The sequence below is a fragment of the Mirounga leonina genome, unplaced genomic scaffold (genome assembly GCF_011800145.1).
Source record: "Mirounga leonina isolate KUSES-001 unplaced genomic scaffold, KU_Mleo_1.0 Mir_173, whole genome shotgun sequence".
Classification (NCBI taxonomy): domain Eukaryota; kingdom Metazoa; phylum Chordata; class Mammalia; order Carnivora; family Phocidae; genus Mirounga; species Mirounga leonina.
The window spans coordinates 51132151-51148703 of NW_023270447.1; the positions used below are offsets into that span (position 1 = coordinate 51132151).

The window sequence follows — 16553 nt, forward strand, 5'->3', positions numbered from 1 at the left end:
GGGAAAGACCATGTCCTGGGAGGTCACCTCTGTTTGAGAAAGATGGCATTTCTCCTCCAGATTTGTACATACACGTATATGTACATATACTGTACACGTATGCATCGATGTGTGTCTATTTGTGTGTGTTACACGTATATGAACTTTTTTTTTTCGGTAGGAGGGTGACTTTTATAAATGATCTGATGTTTGGAGGGATAGGTAGGTGAAAATGAGCCAGAAAACTTCCACTGAAGAATTGGAGGAGAAAGTGAGATCCACGGTGAAACTCCAATCATGGCGATGGAATGATAGAGATGTAGGACAGAATTTAAAAGCGCAGAAACAGACCCAAGCCTTTGTAAGGATTTTGCCTCCGATTTTCAAATGAGTGGGGCAAAGTCGTACTGAGGCCACTGCCTTCGGAGTAAAATCTATATTCTGTACCAAAGTAAGTTCCTGAAAGATTAAAGAGTTAAATGTAAGACTGGTCTCTGACGGAACTTGAAGATGTGGGTGCCTGTTTACCTCACTCTGATTTTTCTTTCAAACTTTCCTGCCCCTGCTTCCGAGGAATGATTGTTGGCTGTAAATCCTGAAAAGTTGCAGTTCCACAGAACCACCAACCACAGACAAACAGTGCAGCTAATGGATAGCCTGGCATACTCCCCCAGGCAGCCCTTACCCAGATGATGCTGGGGTGAGGGGAGGGGGCTAGCAGAGGCAGGCTGGCCCCTCCTCCTCCTGAGTGGGGCTCTCACCCGGGAAGGTGGGAAGACCTCATTCATGATGTTTGGGGATGCTTGTAACACATGACAGGATGGTTGGCGGAATCTCTTTAATTACAGAGAGGGTTGCCTGTCGGTAGGGAGAAGCATTTTGAGATGCTGGGCTAGTGTGACCAGCCCATCCCCACCCCAGTCTCTTTAGCTGGGTCTGTTAAGACACCCAGTGCCTGCCCATATTGAGCCCTCCTTGCTTCCAGATTACCAAGCTTTCCCAGTTCACAAACACAGCCCATCCTGTCCCATAATCCTCCACAACCCTGATGAGCAGGCAGGACAACAGCAATCCCCACTTCGTACAGGAAACTGGCGCGGGACGGCCAAGCGGCTTGCCCACAGCCCTCTGTTGCTAGTACAAGTAACAGCACTGGAGTCCAGATGCATGGACCCCAGGGGTTCATCTTGCTGCGGGTCGTGTGTCCATGGGATTCACACATTACCTCATTTCCTTCTATCAAAGTTGGAAGTTAGGAGTTCCGGTTCCTATTTCCTGGCTGAGGAAAGGGAAGAAGTGAATTCTGCTGCGTTTGTAAGAGAAAAAGAGGCGTTCTGTTTCCTGACCCCAGGGGGCTCACTCTTGTCCCGGAGAACCCCGGTCAGACCCCTGGGAGGCGATTGGTGATTGAGTCTCAAATTCTCAGTAGGGGATGTGTGTGAGGTTGGTGACACTGAGGCGGGAGTGGGGGGTCCTGCAGGAGGAGTGCCTGGGCGGGGAGGGGCGTGTGTGCAGGGCACCAGCCCGGGAGGGGGGCACGTAACTTGCCCCATCAGCCTCACCCTGCCTGTGTGTGTGCGGGCCCTGGCTCAGACATGCTGACCACATGGCAGGTGGGACACAGATTGTCTGGAAGGAGGCCAGGCTGGGGAGAACGACGTCTGTTCACCCCTCGGGAGGCATTTGCCGAGGCAGATGTACCAGGTAAATGCCGGAATAGCAGCATTTAAGAAGAAAAGTGCCTCCAGTCCCCCCACTGTGCGGCCCACCTTATCTCCTGTGGTACCCAGGACCGTGATGGGGCCCAAAAGGCCCCTGCCCTCCTTCGACCTCTCCAGGGATGTTTCCCAACAGGGCTGTCTGTTCATTCATTAAGTTGTGGATAGTGATTGGTCTGCTCTCCATGCAGCATGCAGCTTCTTGGAGAGGGCACAAACGTTTATAAAGGAGCTCGGCTGCCTGGCAGGGGCTTCATAAAGCAGCTGAGAGGCTAAGGTAGGACATCCATACGTTAGCAACAGCCACCGTGTGCTATGCTCTGCAATGCGTGTGTGAAGCGGTGGATGTTCTCCCATTTTAGAGATGAGAAAACAGAGGCTCGGAGAGTTCCTCACTTGCCCAGTGAGAGGCACACCTGGGAAGGTGGTGTTTGAGGAGGGTCTGTGGAGGATGCGGGGAGACAGGGAGAACTGGGGGCCAGGGGTCGGAAGCTCCGGGTCTCTTAGGGTGGGTGCAGCCTCTCACTCTCCCCGTCCTTGTCTCCACAGAGTGCGGCAGCCGCCCCGAGCCCCGTGCTTGGCAACATTCCCCCCAACGATGGGATGCCAGGAGGCCCCATCCCGCCGGGTTTCTTTCAGGTACGTGCTGGCCCCCTCGGTCCCCTGCTCCTTTCGCTCCAGGCCAGGCCCAGGCAGGCGGGAGGGAGGGAGAGAGAAGTAAGTAGTAGCTCAGTTTGCCATGGTCTAAATACAGTTGCTTTATGCTGGTTCCAACCCCTCCCGTCCCTTTCTCCACCCCTTCCAAAACCTGAGGAGGGGAGAAAAGAGGTGGAGGGCAGCCCCCACTCGCCTCCGCACGTGCTGTGTCACTTCTGCCCGAGCTGGTTTTCTTCATACCAGCTTTGAAGGCACCACACAGCCCGCCCCTGGTTGGGGAGGCCATGGGACTGCTTCCAAGGCCACGCGTGGGAAGCTGTCTTTTATAACAAAAGGCTTTTTTTTTTTTAAACAAGTAAACTGTTCTTTGTTTCTGTTTTGTTGCTGCTGTCTTCGTCACTGTTTACTTTGCCTGTCCAAACTACAAACCTTAGGCGTAATCTAAAAAAAACCAAAAAACCCGCCATCCTGGCAGGTCTCGGAATCCTTCCCCTCTGGTTAACCACTTGATTTTTTCCGAGTGTGATCACAGTCGGCATCCCACAAGCATCTGCGCCCACACTCCGCCCGCCAAAGGCAGGGGCAGGTCCCACGTGGGGTGAGAGCCGGTCTTCTCCAAAAGACACCTTGTGTCGGCCTCTGGGGGCTTTGTCTTCTGTCAGGGTTGGGTGTGGCTGCCGGCCCCTCTGTGCCTCCTCCTCCTATCTCCGCGGTACCCTGCATTGGTGGGGGGGGCAGGAAGGGCTCATTCGGTTTTAACCAGGCTGAGACTGGGGAATGCCATCTCAGAGAGGTATCAGCATGCAGGGCTGGAAGGAGCTTCTTTGAGTGTAACATTTCATTCCTTCAAACCTGTCTGCGGCGGGATTTGAGGACCTGCCTGTGTTCCCCACCCCGTTGAAAGGCTAGCACTTTGTATAGAAAAGGCGGCCAAGATCTCTCTGTGAAGCCCGAGAATTCAAAACTGGGAGCACTGAGACAAAGTCCAAGGAGACTTCTGCTTGGTGTAAGCCAGAATTTCACACCTTGTGTGTCCAGCAGTGAGACGCAGACTGCGGGAGGCAGGGGCTTCCTGTTACTAAGACATCTAAGCAAAAGGGGGACAAACCCCTCTTAGAGATGTTAAGGGGATTTTCTCCCTGGGTGGGAGATGACTTAGGTGACACTTCTACCTTGTAAGATTTCACATTTCAGTTGATCTTGACTCCCAGGAGAGAAGGGTTTGGACGTGCTGCTTACTAACCAAGGAGGGAATCAGTGAAATTTGGGCGTTCCCCAAAACCAGAAAGAGCAGGTTGCCCACCACTGCGACGGCAGTGGGGGCGAGTGAGAGGGGTGTAGGGATGGCGGTTGAGGGCTTTGGATGGCCACACATATATCTGTATACATTCCTAGCCTGACACCCAAACCGGAGCCTTGCCCTGGGGCGGAAAGGGGTACAGCCTCGGAAATGGGGTGTGTAGGCTCTTGGTTAGACCAGACCAGGCATTGCTCAGGGCTTGGCTTGAGGTAAGGCATCGGGAAGAGGGATCAGGCTTGGAAGAGAATGAGACATTCAGACCCTTGGAAACCAAAAGAAAGAAAGGAGCCAGATAGGCTTCTGCTCTTTCCCCGCAGGGGAAGCCCAGGGGCCACTGTCTGAGATAGTCATCCATGCCAAGGGGCAGCCATCTTCCTGGCCACTGTAGACAGGTGTTCTATACCTAGTTGCTTGTCTTTCCCACAGGTGTTCTCTCTGCTTGGGCCTTCCTTCCCAGGCTTATACATCTTCCTCCACGATGCCATGGGCACCCTGGATACAGTGCAGTTGTGGCTTTCCTGCCTGGTGGACAAAGCCCTGGGTACCAGGCTCCACCTGTGTGCATGCCTGGTGAGGCTACTTGCTGGCATCTGAGTGCCTGGTGCAGGCCGCTGTGGTGGGAAGAGGTAGATAATAGCCAGCTGTATTTTTTAAATAGGTCGTTCGTTAACTTCTATTTTGGCCTGAGTCTGGGGCAAGGCAAGGTCTGCCTGATATGTGGGCAGCTCTTAACTTCCCACTTTGGTATAATTGTCCATGGTTAAGGCCTAATTCCAGACATACTTCTCGGGCCCTCCCCTGTGACGTTCAAGGGTGTGTGGTCAGAAAGCCCAGACTGATTCCTGTCCTTATTTGGCCACTTCCAGCCACCATCAAACAGAGGTAACTTTTGGACCCTCTTGAGTGGAGGTCTTTTCTGAACCCCAGTCAGGATGAGCCACCAAGAGTTGGGGCGGGGGGTAGACATGGAGCAAGGACCCGTGTGCCCCAGACTGTCTGCTTCCTGCTTCCTCGGTGACTTTGGCTGACTTTGTCCCCCTCCACGCCCTCCTCAGGTGAGGACATCGTTTTCTAATCAGTCAGATGAAGATGAAGGCGGATAGGGTGCTTCCTGGCTGTGATGCTGACCTACTCAGGCTGGGTCACTGCTGAGGGGAAAGGGTGTCTCTCTGGAAGGAGGTAGTAACTGCCCATTTCCGGAGTAGGCCAGCTCACGATGGGAATATTAGCTATTGATTGCTGGCCCTGCCCCTCACTCATCTTGCAGGCGGCCACTCCGATATTAGAAGGGAAATAGAGATGCTATCGGGTTTTATCTGCTGCCAACAATTGCACTTCTTCCCCTGCTTGGCCACAGTCCGGGCGGGCAACTCTGTGGCGGGGGGGGGGGGGGTCTTTGCACCAAGACAGCCAGCCTGGGTTGGCTGACCCAGCTTTGACCAGATCCCGTCCCACGGTGGCCGGCCCAGTTTTCACATCAGGACTCCGCCCCCAGTTGGTGCTAAATTTCGAAGCCACTGGGGCCTCCAGGGTGGGTGGGAGGGAGCAGCTGTCTACCCCCCATCCCAGCGCCTCAGAAAGGAACACGGTGGGCTTACTTCCTTAGACTGCCAGGCTGCAAGGCTACTCCTGGGGTCAGAAGGTGTGGCCATCCACACGTTAGGTTCCGTCTGTTGGCTTTTTCTTATTTGGTGTTGAGGTGTCTAAGGTAGACAGAACCCTGGTCCTGTGTCATGAGATGTGTCTGGTAGCAAGTTGAGGGCTTGCAGAGAGGTGGTTTAGGACCCAGCCTGACCATACCTCACAATATTGGGGAGTATTTGGGGGTTCTTGGGCTTATGGTAGAACTTAGCAAGGACATTCTACTTCTGTGCGTTCCTTGTAAAAAGACGGCCTTCATCTTGGCATCCCCAGCATCTGGCATGCACTAGGGACCCAGCAAATGTTTGAACTGAGTTGATTGGTGTTGCTCACGTTACCTGGAGTGGAGCCCAGCCAGCCCCAAAGCTCTAGGTCCTCATTCTGACCAGGCTTGGAGGGTCCAGGGGTGTGTTCTGGAGTGGGGAAGGATACAGAAGACGATAGCCTGAGGACACCTGTTCTCGTCCCCTGCTTGTCCATGTACTTGCTGAGTGACCTTGGGCAAGTTGCTCCCCATCTCTGGGCCCCAGTTTCCTCACTAGGAGATGAAGCAGGGTGGACCAGATGTTCTCGGAGGACCTTTCCAACTTGGATTTTCTGCTTTGGATCCAGATGGATTTTATATAAGCAAGCAGTGGCATTTTTTTTATTCCCCATGCAGCTTAAGTCAGTTGGGCTGCACATCTGGCAGACTCAGCTTAGTTTTGGCCAGGCCTGCTGGTGTGGGTGGGCCCCCAGCTCCTTGGCCCTAAGGTAGTTATAAGGGAGGCACCCTCCAATGAGGATTTCTAAGTCTAGAGCTGGGGAATGGCAGGAGGGCAGGGGTCACGAAGAAGGGAGCACTGAGTACAGGCTGTTTTTGTTCTTGTTTTGTTTTAAATTCCAGTGATTGTTTTCAGTTATGTAGTGTTTTTAGACCTGCAACTTACTTTCATTTTGATCACAGTGCTTCTGCAGAGGGGCCATGGCTGATTGGGAGAGTGAGACTGGGAAAGGTGAATGACCTGCGCGGAGTTATCAGCTGTGGGCTGTAACCGGAATCTCAGCCCAGGCTTGCTGGTCCTGGATCCCAGTGTTCTTCCACAGCGGTCAGCTACACGTCTGATTGTCTAGAGAGAGAATAGAGAACAAGAGCAAAGGAGGGAAATGATGGAGGGAGAAAGAGAAACTCTAGCCATCTTCTCTCAAAAGCAGGCAACGTTTCTGTTCAGACGCCAGCCCTGATGGGTTGGTGGTGGCTGCTGGAACGCTGTTGAGAATGATTCTGAAGCCGTGTGCGGGCTCAGCAGACGCTGATGGGCGACGTCTTTCATGAACACGGGGATGTAAGTGGTGGTATGTGACCTCTGTATTTGCCATGCCTGATCGAGTCCAGGCTTCATATATAGATGCAGAGTGGAGGCCCAGAGGCAGATGGCACTGTGGTTAGTGATAGTGATCAGCACCCTCTGTGAGGGCAGGGGGCTTGACTCTAGGCCAGAACTGATCAACCATAGTCTGCCCCCAGGAGCACCCAGCCTACCAGAGAGACTTGATGGGTAACCCATGCCCTGTGGCAAGAAATGGAGGGGCCTGCCTGCCCAGGGGCTTCCTGGGGGCAACACGGTCTGGGATGGTGTCCCAGTGAGGTGGATGATAGGTAGGTGCTCAGTAGGAGACGGGGCTGGAGGGTTTGCTGGCAGTGTTTGCTGGACCTTTTGGAGGACTGTGGGCTCCATCCGGAGGTAGTGGGAGCCACTGGAGCACCCTGGTCTGGATAATGCCTCAGCCAGGTCTGTGTTCCAGAACAATTCACTGTGCGCCTGCTCCGTCAGCTCTGTGGTGGCCAGAACCTGGGGGCCGACTGCACTGAGGATGGAGACTGGTATTGCTGAGACCCAGCAGACGTCAAAGGGCTAAAGACAGCCTTCTCTGGAAAGGATAGTCTTGGGAGAATCTAGCTCCCTTTGCCAGAAGCTCATCACATTCTGCTCTTAACATGCCCAGATACTTTCCATTGTAGGGGGGCACAATTGGGGTTGACATGTCCCCCCATTCCGGTGAGTTCTCGTTCATGCTAGCCTAGTGCTAGCCGAGTCCACCCACCTCTGAGGTCTGCCTCCAGAGAACCCTCCCCATCAGTTGTGGGGGAGGGGAGAGAAGCATATGATGTGCATAGTCCAGAAACCTTAGAAATGATCCAAAAATAAGAGGGAGAGATAGATACACATGACCTTGGACCTTTCCTCTTGAGATTATAGGGGGTACTCTCCTCATTTCCCGCAGAAGTAACTGGGGTTTCTCTGGGAGAGGAGCCCCAGGAGGGCTCTGATGACTGACTTGAAATATCTGAAGTTCGGCCATATAGAAGATACTCAGACCAGGGGCGCCTGGCTGCCTCAGTCGGAAGAGTGTGTGACTCTTGATCTCGGGGTTGTGAGTTTGAGCCCCACGTTGGATGTAGAGATTACTTAAAGAAGAAAAGAAATCGGGCGCCTGGGTGGCTCAGTTGGTTAAGCAGCTGCCTTCGGCTCAGGTCATGATCCTGGAGTCCCTGGATCGAGTCCCACATCGGGCTCCCTGCTCGGCAGGGAGTCTGCTTCTCCCTCTGACCCTCCGCTCTTTCTATCTCATTCTCTCTCTTAAATAAATAAATAAAATCTTAAAAAAAAAAGAAGAAGAAATCTTAAAAAAAAAAGATACTCAGACCTGCCTGTGCAAGGCTTCAGCCCTTAGATCTCAGATCCTTCAGAGAAAAGAAGAGGGAGGCCAATTTGAGTATGGAAGACAGTTCTACCACTTGCCAACTTAACAAAGTAGTGAGCTCCTTGGCACCAGTGTAACCAAGTAGAGACTTGATGCCCAGTAGAGGGCCCTGGGGACTAAGCGCCTTGGGGTGGGATGGTGTGTTTCCAGGGAGGATCAAAGCCCAGTAAATGCGGGCTTGCCGGTGGCAGCAGCTCAGGCAGTTCTCAGGAGCTGGGCCGAGTGCTGTCCATTTCCTGCCTTCCTCTCCGGCGGGAAGCAGGCAGCAACACGGTGAGCTGCCATTCCTCCTGCCAGAAAGCTGCAGCGGCAGGAAAGACCTCTCTGCTGACTAGGGCCAGGGCGGGACTAGGAGAGGCTTGGGAAGAAGCTAACCATCTTGTTTGTGTGGTTTTCAAAGCCTGCTGCAAAGGGAGGATTTGATGGGGAGAAGGGCATGGGTCCCCATTTGGTGGATGGTCAATCTGAGGCTGGGACCTAAACCGTGTGAGGCCCGGCCGACTTGCTGGTCATCCCTTAGCCCGTTGGCCAGACGTGGTCTCTAAGGCCACAGTGGCCTCCCAATCACGCAGCCTTGGTGAGCACCGAAGATGAAAGAGGCAGCCCTGGACCTGCCCTCGAGGGGCTCACTATCTGGTGGAGGAGGCAGGGAGTGATTACACTGAGGGTCCAGTGCCACGGTGACAGGCGAAGGAGCATCTGGCCTAACCTGGGGTCCATCTGGGAAACGTCCCTCAGGGGCTGGCATAGAGGAGTGAGGCCTGAGCAGGAGGCAGTTGCCAGTGAGTGGGGAGAGAGAGGGGGCAGTAGGCCAGGACGTGGGTGTGAAAGGGGCAAGCTTGGGATGGCAGGAGGCCTGGATAGAGACTTGAACTTAAAGACAGGGGAGCCATGGAAGGTTCCTAAGGGGAGTGACCCGCTTCCAGGAAGACCCCCAGCAGCCTGGAGGGGCTGGGCTTGTGGCAGGCTGCCATTGTGGAAGTGTGGATTCCAGGCTGTGGTCCCCTGGGTGGGGGGTGGCCAAGCCCTGGGCGGCAGTGATGACTAAGTGCAGTGGCCTGCACCTCCCTGCCCTGAGCTCACAGCCCCTTACTGGATGTGGGAGCCGGGAGGAAGCAGAGCTGGGAGGATGCCCAGGGTTCTGGCTTATATCGGACTGGGGTAGTGAGAGGATGTCAGGTGCCTCCTACCCTGTCAGACCTTTTGCTTTCCAAGGGAGGGGGCCCTACATGTGGTCCTGTGGCTGCCCCCTTGCCCCTTGAGGCTCCCAGCCAGTGCCCTCAGGTCCTAAAGTGGAACTGTCTGACCTCCTCTTGTAGTTGTTGGTGGAACACTCTCTAGATTAGAAAAGGTATCCCCGTGTGTGATTCCATTTGACCCCGTGAGGTCGGCCTGAGAGCTAACGGCATTCCCACTCCGGATGAAGAAACTGATGCTCACATTGGCCAGAGAGTTGCTCAGGGAAGACGGGCCTGGACCAGGTGGTAGACTCTAGAGCTTCTTGATGAACACCTTTCTGTGGGGGAGCAAATCCCCTCCCTTTCTGGGCCCCACGCTCTGGCCCCCGCGCCCCTTGCCCTGGCTCCATCGCTGCGGGCAGGAGGGGTTCTGGTAGAGGGGCTGGTCTGTGGGAGAGGAGGACAGAGATGCCGTGTCGGGGGGAGGGAGTGTGCCAGTTCCTTCAGGGGACAGAAGCACGCCCTCCTCCCCGCCCCTCACCCTGCTGTCGGCCTCCAGACTGACAGAAGGCAGGGTCACCCCCGCTGAGAAGGATTAGACAGGAGGCGGGGCACCCCAACTGCTGGGCCCCAGGCTGCTCCCACCCCAGCCCCACCTGTTCCAAGCCAACGTGGTGCCCACAGCACCGCAGCAGCCCCTCCCCTGGCTACTGCGAGCAAGCCAGCAGCGCTTTAAGCCTGAAGCCCGCTGCCCTGGGTGTTGGGCGTCCTGGTTTGAGTCCAGCCCCGTTGCCAAACTGCTGTGTGTCCTTGCAGAGCCATCCTCCCCTCTCTGGGCCTTAGGTGCCTTAGAGGGCTGTTGAAACCCTGGCTGCTGGGAAACTGTCGCCTGGGCTGTGGACCCACACACAGGCCCCCCTCCGCCCCCCCGGCCCCCGACAATTGCCCGACCTATGTGGGAAGACCAGGGCAGGAGAGAAGGAAGGGGAAAAAAAGCCTTTTTTTCTCGCCAACACCACCTCCACAAAGGTCAGGCTGTGCTCCCGCCCCGCCCGGCAGCCAGCCTGGTGCCTAACGTCTGCCCAGCGGCAGATGACCCTGCCGGGGCTCCTAGCAACGGCCCACAAAAGGTTACTCCCGACGTGCCAGGCTGCCGGCCCCCTCGCCCTCCCTCCTGAAAGGGAAAACAAAGTTGCGGCCTTGAGCGGCGCGTGTGCCCGTGGGCACGCGTGCGGGCATGTTTGTGTCTGCACACTCGAGCCGCCTCTCCGCCCCTCCGAAAATCCTGAACTCCGCGTGTCGCGCCGTAACTCTCGCTGATGAAATGGAAAGTTGAACATAAATCAATGTCTGCCGCCCTGTTAGCTATGCATCAGCAGTCAGTGCCTGGGAGATTTGCTCGGTAACAAAGCACCCGGCCACTCCGCGGGCCTCGACCGCCCCCTAACGCGGAGCTGCTGGGCACCTCTGCCTCCCCACCGAGGACCCCCCCCCCCCCCGCCGCCCCAGGTCTCTGCTCCCTTGGCAGTGTCTTCCGGAAGGACTCTGGGAGCTGGGAGGCTCAGACTAGTTCTTACTGCTGCTGCTTTAAGCCCTGGAGACCCCAGTGCGCCCCTCTCTCCTCCTGAGCTGTAAGCCAACTCGGATCTCTGACTTTTATGGATCCCATCCTCAAGGATTGGTGTCAGCAGCCCCTTCACCTCTCGTGTGTTAAAGGCTTGGGCTGATTCACCCTTTTCCCCTTTAGTCCTAGGTTTTTACTTGGGGTTTCTCTTAGATTTCGACTTTCTCCTGTGTCTGGGAGCCGCTCTGCTGTGTTGTCCCCTGTCCCAGCACCGCTGCCGTGTCCATCCCCACCCTCCCCCTGCCACCCCCTGCCAAGATCCTCCTGCCTTTCACGAGGGTGGAGGAGCCCCCTGTGTTTTTGTTTTGTTTCTTCATAGTTGGCTGAGGGGGTAGACCCTCCTGTGTTTCTGCTTCCACCTTCTGTGCAAATCATGCTGAGGTTTTTTTTCCTTTAAAAAAAAAAAAAAGGTCAAATTCCTCAGCCCTTGTAGCAGAAGAGGTTGGAGGAAGAGAATTCCAGCGGAATCCTATAATAACATGCCTTGGCATTATGTGGCTCAGAATAGACCCCCCTGAATAAGATCACACCACGCTGAAAGGAAACTGCCCTTTGGGGAGTCTGGGCTGGGCCAGGGGGCTGGGCTGGGGTCAGAGGGCTTTCTCACATCTCGCTGAGTGCTAATTGTGAGGTGCTCTTCTAAGAGCTGATATACAGCAGCAGATCCACAGTGTGGGTTTTGGGCTCATGTCCTGTTTCTGCCTAAATGAACTCCTCAGCTGATGTTCCCCGGACCAGCTCCCTCCCCCAGATGAAGGCCTTGGGATAAATGAAACCCCTGGGCTAGGCCCACTTGCTATTCAGCAAGCCCCTGTCTTTTGATAATACTAAAATGCGGGGTTACACTTGGCAAGAGTATGGCCGGGGGCCAGAGCTTTTATGAAGTGTCACCGCCAGGCTGGGTGCTGGGCTATCCCAGGGGCTCCCTGACGGGGGGGGGGGGGGGGGCCCCCCCGGGGGGGGGGGGGGGGGGGGGGGGGGGGGGGCACCACATCAGCTCTGTATGCAGTGCAGGGATGGGGAGTAGCAGAGCACTGGCCCTGAAAGAGGCCTCCTATGGACACCTCGGGGGAGGGCAACACAAGGCGCCGTGGCTGTATGGGGGGGCTTTGGAGCAAGGACCTCCCCACCCCCCAGTGCCACTTCCTGACCCTGTGTTCCGGGGAGGTTACCCGACCTCTCTGGGCACTGGTCCGCAGCTGTGCTGAGGAGCACTCATTCAGCAAACCACAATGCCTCCCAGGGAGACACACACCCGTGTTCGGCGATGGTTTATTACTGCCATGGAAACTTGACCCATCGGCTTCAGGATCCATGTTGATGATCAGTCAGAAGCCGAGCACCTGGGCCCCCAGAAGCTCATCCGCCATCCGCCCCTCACCCTCCCTGAAGGCTTTCCATCCTTCCTGGAGGCCCCGAGGTCACACAACCTGGGCTGGCACGTGGGTTGCCTTGAGAAAGTCAGCTAACCGATCTGAACTTCATTGCTTCACCTGACAGTTGGGGGTGAAGATAGCCCCAAACTCTTGGGCACTTGTGAGGAGGCCATGACATGAGGCCCATGAAGCCCTACCTGGTGCCTGGGGTGGCTAAACACTTGGGTTTCTGTGTTGTGGACACATGTAGGAATGTCCTGGGGCTGTTCTTAGAGCCGGGGGTCAGGGTGGAGCTCTGTCTTGCAGCTCATCCAAGGGCAAGGGCCACTGTGAGTGTTCTCTTCCAGGAAGAGAGTCTTCTTAGGGCCTCAGCACAGCCTTGGTGGCAGTGATGTGTGGGAGAGGTTCTGGATATTTTCGAGACAGATTGGCTTTTTAGTACTTAGCCCTTCAGTTAGACTGACGTAGTAGGCACTTACTAAGCACCAGGCCCTGCTTGGTCCCTTTAATGTGTTATCTCACTTAATCCTGCCCTAACCTGACTCTTAACTGCTTGTTCCCTGGTCCACCCAGGGGGAGTGTGCAGGGGAGGTAGAGGCAGGGAAGCAGGTTGCATGTCCAGGAGCTTCTGATTCTGTTCCTGCCAGGCTCATTAATATGAGCTCCTTATTGTGAGTTAATGTCAACTCTCCTGCCCAGGGGCTGGGTCTTTGCCTGGCATCCTGAGTTCTGTTACTGGTGGGCCTCACCTGGGTATCATTTGAGTGTTGGCTCCCCATCTGTAAAATAGGAACAGCTTCTACCTGCTTCACCAGCTAGGAATTTGGAAATGTGGTCAGAATGAAAGGCAGATCAGAAATTCGCACAAGCTCTCCTTCCCAGGGGCTGGCGATCAGTGCGTTTAGTCATCTGTTCCTTCAGTACACATTCGAGTGACAGCTTTCTGCCCAGCCCTGCTGGCCTCCCAGGGTCGGGAGGCCAGACAGAACCTGTCTGCAGGTGTTCACAGTCCACGGGGCTGACCCCAGCCTGGGCTAACTGCAGGCCAGCCAGGTGGCTGATTGCCCTCCGCCGAGTATTCTTCCTATTGATGATGTCCTTGCATTAGAGAAATAAAGTCCAGGTTCTTGGTAAGACACTCACAGTTCTTTGTCATCTAACCCCTGCTACCTTCACACCGTTACTGGACCAGCTCTTGATCCCCAGGACAGGGGCCAGAACTGTCGCTCTTAGATCCAGCCTCTGCACCTCCAGCACATCTACGTGGCCTCTTCTGTAGACTGCACAGTTCTCCCCTCCCCTTCTAGAAGCCTCTTCAGTCTTGGGTCACTTTTATTCAAGGAGACTTTGACTAAGTCTTGCCCTATCCTTGTCCCAAGGTCAAAAAACATACACCCAAAATGTGGATCTGATGAAGTACCTCTTCCTCAGAGTAATTATAGTATCTGGTCCCAAGAAACTTACTCTGCAGTTATGAAAAGGCTCTAAGAGTTTGGAGACGTGCAGTCCATCCTAGGGCAGTGGCTTTGCCTTTCTGGGCCTTAATCTGCCCATCTCTGACATGTATCCCCATTAGGGGCGGGCACGGGAGGTGCGGTGGTAAACAGGAGAGACCCGGCTCCTGTCCCCTGGGGCATCAAAGACTTTTGGGGCAGAAGAAGTAAGCGACCCCTTCAAGGGCCAGATGACTCCCACAGAGTTTGCTGAGGAGCACTCAGCATCAGGCAGGCTGCGTGAGGACTGTGCTTCTAGCCCGAGACTGTTGTCAGGCCACGAGGCAGCACCCTGGGATGGGGGTCCTAGGAAAGCTGAGTCAAAGAAGGAGGGGGCTCCCTAAGGATTCCTTGAGGTGGGGAAGGTCTAAGCCACCTCCTTTGGTGAGGGTCAGTTCCCAGCACTGGACTAAGTACTTGACTCTCAGTATCTCAGTCCTTCAGCTCTCTGGGAGGTGGGCTATCCCATTTTACAGGCGAGGTGAGTAAGTATGGCGGGGGTGGGGGGACTGCAGATGGTGGCCATGACTCTGGGGCTCTTCCACCCCCACGCCCCAACACACACACACACACTCAGCTGCCCCTTTATGCTTCTGTTGAGGTTCTCCACGTGACTCTGGGCAGGCTTCCTAAACCCATTTCTTCCCAGGGTCCTGGTTCTTTCCCTTGCCCCATCCTGTTGCTTCTCCTTAGCTGAGGAAGGAAGATGATATCTTGGGCCATTCCCCAAGCTGCTCCCTTCGGGGAGTAGGAGGAGGCATGAGACCACCCAGTCGTCCAGGGAGCTGCAAACCAAAGGGAAAACCGTGGCCGACTTTCCTGTTCCCAGCTCAGCCCTCTTCTGCTCGGTGGACATGAGGAGATGAATTCTGGCATTCTGGATGTGTGGCTTCCAGAGCCCCGTGTCTTCCCTTCCTAGTTGGATATGATGAGATCCTTACTTTGTGGATTGTCTGTCGGGGTGCGAAGGGGTAGTGGGATGAAGGCTGTGTGCGTGCGTGTGTCTGGAGAGCTTAAAGTAGAACAGGAATTCTCTGGGCGGATGAGGCAGTGCCTTTTTAATATGCACCTCGCCTTCCCTGTGCCGTTGTGATTAACAGCGGAGCCTGAGCGCCGGTGAGAGGTGGTGTGGAGGCTGGCGGGCAGGAGTAGGATGCATCTTTGCAGCACTATCCATTTTCAGAGCAAAACGCAATCTTTTGGTTGGGGGTGGGGGGTGGGGAGTGGGGATTTGGTTCTCTTGGCAAGGTTAGGTGTTCCTAGGGATTGGTGTGGTTCTGGATTCTGGGTCAGTCTCTACCCCTCCTGCTTGCCCGCAGAGTTGTTCTCTACTGCACTGAGTATATGGTCGGGGAGAGCGAGGTTTGCTCTCTGGATCCTGGCCAGAAGCCCACATGGCTAGGACTGGGTATTGGAAACCTTCCCCTGGGTCCCAGGTCCTTCACCAACATTAAAGAAGGCTAGCTATTCAGGGCCAAAGCATAGCTTAGTGGGGAGAGCAGGTGCATACTCCGTATGTAGTTAGCACCCCAGATAGCCATGAACTCAGTTTTCCAGTGGCCACAAGTCTTGATTTCTAACTTGAGAGACACCATAGAAACATCTTTGGAAAGGAAAGGAACAGATAAGTAATTCCCAAGACCTAGATCTGATTGCCACACTCATGCACGAGCTCCTAAAGGCTAATGACCCCGCTTCTCAGCCTGGAGGTCCCAGCCCCAGGGTCTCCGACCTGTGCCTATGGCCCTCCAGCACCGTGGTCACACTGCCTCTACAGCGTAGGGGCCAGTCTCTCAGCGCAGAAGCCCTTCTGTTTCTTCTCTGCCAGAGGACACCTGTTCTTCCTTCCAGGTCCTGCGTAAATGTGATGTTTCTGCCATTGCTGCCCTCTTACTCCCTGGGGCGCCTGGTTCCGTGCCTCTGTTGGGGCGCTGCCGTGGAAATAGTGAAACCTGGGTCTCTCCAACCAGCCTGGGACTCTTTCAGGGAGGTCCACTGCTTGTTCCTATGTCTCCGGTGCTTAGCGCACCCTCTGCCCAGGGTGCTGGGACCCAGTGGCTGGATGCACTGCCAGGTGGACTGGGCCCTGCGCATGCTTTCTCCTGTGTCCCTGAAAAGGTGCCTGGTTATATGGACACAGGCACATACAAAGAATCTCTCGCAGCGGGGCTCCGAAGGTTTAGCAGCTGGAGGCACAGTCACCTCTCTTACCCCCCACCCCACCCCGACCATAGCCATTCAAGGTAGATCCCCTTCCCGAGATGACCCTAGAGAAATTCACTGCAAAGGAGAAAGTCACACAGCATGAACCTGCTGAAAGAACCAAGGGCTGGAATTGAGTCCCCAGAATGTTCTGTGCTGGCATTCGCCAGCACTGTGGCGAGGAGACCAGGGAGATGATCCACAAGGAGAGACTCTGGGGCCAGCCAGCTGGATGTGAATGCTGGCTGTTGGGTTATGATGAGGAAAGGTCATTTTGTGCAAGACCAGTAGTCAGGAAAACCAGGGCTCCGAGACTGGCCGCATGGCGTCGTGGTGGGAGAACCAGAGCTCGGGGTTGCTGACCCCTGGCCGGCGCTCATTCTGTTCATCCTCAGTGGGAAATCTCATGGCTCCAATAAATGACTTCAGTTTTCTTATCATCACTGGGGTTAATTTTTGCTTCATTTGTCTTATTGGAGAGATTTGAGGTTAAAAATCAGAAAGTAGATGTAGTCCTGTTTTATCTTACCTTGAGGATTGTAAAAGACCCCAGTTTTTTCCCCCCTCTTCAACCTTGAAATCCATTACCTATTGTAAGGGTCAGCACACATTTTCTGTGAAGGACCAGATAGTAAATATT

At 55.0% G+C, this 16553-nt stretch overlaps 1 protein-coding gene across 3 annotated transcripts in view; it reads left to right on the forward strand.

Annotated features, from left to right (window-relative positions):
• The window catches only part of SSBP3 (single stranded DNA binding protein 3), a 162619-nt gene that overhangs the window by 112121 nt on the left and 33945 nt on the right, over positions 1-16553 (forward strand). For all 3 annotated transcript variants that reach the window (XM_035018477.1, XM_035018478.1, XM_035018479.1), the window contains exon 5: positions 2247-2336. In XM_035018477.1, the coding sequence (XP_034874368.1) occupies positions 2247-2336 (90 nt within the window). The remainder of the gene's footprint in view (positions 1-2246; positions 2337-16553) is intronic.